The sequence below is a fragment of the Alligator sinensis genome, unplaced genomic scaffold (genome assembly GCF_000455745.1).
Source record: "Alligator sinensis unplaced genomic scaffold, ASM45574v1 scaffold570_1, whole genome shotgun sequence".
NCBI classification, from domain to species: domain Eukaryota; kingdom Metazoa; phylum Chordata; order Crocodylia; family Alligatoridae; genus Alligator; species Alligator sinensis.
The window spans coordinates 339,028-342,135 of NW_005841997.1; the positions used below are offsets into that span (position 1 = coordinate 339,028).

Genomic DNA, 3,108 nt, shown 5'->3' on the forward strand with positions numbered 1-3,108 from the left:
CTCTTGTCCGCTTTTCTTCTTTCCTGTCTGTAACCGCAACTCAAGCAAGTTTTCCTGCCTGCACCGCGACCATCTACAGTGTAAGTAAAATAATCTTTAATCAACCGCTACACGTCCGTGCCTAATTATAGTCCGCCGGCCTGCATTCCCCGACCCGTGTGCCAGGGCTGCTGGCCACAGCCCGCCGCGCGCCCCCGAGGGCCTCAGACCGCTCCCAGCCCGCACAGTCATAAGGAGAAAATCAGCCTGTTCACCTCATCTGCTCTTACCTGAGAAAGCTGTAAGCACTGGAAATTCCCCAGAAAGTCTAAGAAGATAGCCAGAGGAAGACATCAGCCTGATCTGCATCTCCATGAAGTCTTCATACAAATGTTTGCCCTTCTGATATGATAGCAGCTGATCAGAAGCCATAGTTTCCATTCTGCTGGAAATACTGACATTTAAAAAAACAACAAAAACAACAAAACAAAACACCTTAATTCTAAATTGGAACAAAAAACTAGAACCTGGAAATTTCTTGTGAAGTACAAAACTCAAAATTTTAATGTTACAGTATTGAAACAGCATTTCAATAAAACAAAGTTCTTCACAATAAAACAAATCTCTTCACTGTTGATCGTTTATAATTTCATATCATAATTTATATGATAATATTTTACAACAAAGTCACTTCTAAGCAAACATAATCCACATGTTCCGTTACCCCTAAGGAATATCCCAACCTAACCAAAATGCTCCATCTCAAATATTATTACACAATTAAATTCCATCTGAACTGATACATGCTTGTGAAACAAGTCTATTGTGACAAATCAGTATTTTCCAACCTCCTCTTGAAAATTTTTAAGCAGCTCACATTAAAATCCTCATTTCTGCTTTTGTTTTTCTAACCCATTTATATCTTTGTGCATAACTTGCAGGATTGCTTTTATTTTAGCCATATTAAATCCCGGGCTCTCACTTTGTTTCCTTTGCTTCTAATCGGGGTTGGGTTTGGCCAACTTTTTCCATTGCTAGGCTTCCCCAGATCACACTGCTCTTGTCTCCGACAGATACCTGGTCATAGGCATCTATAATGGAGTCTTGCATACACATACACATGCTGAAAAGCAACTGCTTACCGCTATAGTTTAGAAACAGTAGGGAATGAGCATTGCCTTACCTTTTTCTTTACGTAATTTCCCTTTGCTATATATCTACCTAGTACCTCCAGGGATAATACTTTAGACTAAATTAAAAGGTTGGGCAATTTTTAGGCAAGAAAAGTTCAAGCTGAGAATATAAAAGTATGGTGAGACTGCAACAGACACATAGAGCAGCAAGCTCAGAAGCAGACATAAATATTACCCAAATCCTGAGGTGAGGAAATAATTGGAAAGAAGCAGTTCTAATTTCAGGAACAAGGGGGATATCTTTTTAAATCATCCTCTTTCCCTTTTAAGGTAGAACAGTCTTCTGCTAATAAGATTAGAGAACATGAGGTGACTTCTGTTTTTGTGGATGCGTAAATGTCATTGCCCTTGCATGTGGTGCTCTGTTATAACGTGACTGAATTATACCCTCAGTCACCACTCCTGAACAGTTCTGCTTTATGACCTCAGATGTTGACATCATCACTAAAACAATGTTGAGCAATATCACAGCAGTCATCTCCAAAGGACTCAGGCACCAGAGACAACCATAATGCAGGGCAAAGAAATACAAGGCTTGCTTACATACAGAAGAGTTGTAGGCTTCACTTTCCAAGGCACCTGCTGCTTTTGCCACCATGGATGATGCTGCAGTCCTCAGAAGAAAAGGTTACATCATGGGGAGCAATTTAGGGGAGAGCTCTTTTGCCAAAGTGAAATCTGCCTACTCAGAGCACCTGAAATTTAACGTGGCAGTGAAAATTACCGACAGGAAAAGAGTTTCTGCTGAGTTCTTGGAAAAATTTCTCCCCAGGGAACTGGAGATATTGGCAAATGTAAACCATTGTTCCATCATCAAGATATACGAGATCTTTGAGACATCTGGCAAAGTCTATATAGTCATGGAGCTCTGTGTACACGGAGACTTACTGGAGTTCATCAAGAGCAACCGGGGTTTACCTGAAGGAGTAGCACGGAAAATGTTTCGCCAGCTATCTTGTGCCGTCAAATACTGTCACGATTTGGACATTGTCCACAGGGACCTGAAGTGTGACAACATCCTACTGGACAAAGACATGAACATCAAGCTGTCTGACTTTGGCTTTTCCAAACGGTGCTTTTGGGATGAGAATGGGAGAATGATCCTTAGCCAAACCTTCTGTGGCTCGACTGCTTATGCAGCTCCTGAAGTGATACAAGGTATTCCCTATCAGCCCAAAGTTTATGATATATGGAGTCTAGGCGTCATTTTGTATGTGATGGTCTGTGGGTTTATGCCATATGACGACTCCAATGTTAAGAGAATGGTCCGCCTACAGAAAGAGCGGAGAGTAATCTTCCCAGACTTCTTGACACAAGAATGCAAAGATCTTATTTTCCGAATGCTGCAGCCCAATGTGTCCCACCGGCTACGAATTGAAGATGTTTTGAGCCACACTTGGGTGCAAGGGAAGCACCGGAAGTCATACCACACATGCTTGAATAATCAATAAACCACTAAACACACAAAAGCACAAGCATGGAGGGTAAGCGGGATCTATTTTTAATCAGCTGTCCCACTGCTGAGGACTGTAACTGTTGCTATGATCAATGCTTTCCTTTGCTCAGTGTGCCCTGTCATTTTCGCTGTGAGATCTTATAACCACTTTCACATTTAGAAACCAGCTACGTCGCAGACAGCCCCCATGTGAAACAACATCGTTGCTGTTGGGGTTACTGTGAATGTCAGCTTTTGATGTCACACAGACATTTTCCTTCCAGTGCTGTAGCCAGCAGTTTCAGCCTCTGCCCATCCCACCATTACCTCACTAATTGGCATCAGAAGTGCACATTGGTCCTTTCCATGGAGAGGCAATATCCTGTGCCAAAGAAATTAGAAACTATGATTGACGTGACATGCCAGAGAAGTGAGAACTAGCCTCAGAGTTATCTAGGAGTGATCTTCTAAGAGTGTAATAGGGAGAGGGCTTATCAGCAG

The 3,108-nt window shown here is 42.1% G+C and overlaps 1 protein-coding gene across 1 annotated transcript; it reads left to right on the forward strand.

Annotated features, from left to right (window-relative positions):
• The first annotated feature begins 1,768 nt into the window (after nucleotides 1–1,768).
• Nucleotides 1,769–2,639, forward strand: LOC102385915 (testis-specific serine/threonine-protein kinase 1-like). Its single transcript, XM_006021514.1, has one exon. It carries the CDS (start codon nucleotides 1,769–1,771, stop codon nucleotides 2,621–2,623), a length of 855 nt encoding a protein of 284 aa, XP_006021576.1. The 3' UTR covers nucleotides 2,624–2,639.
• The last annotated feature ends 469 nt before the right edge of the window (nucleotides 2,640–3,108 follow it).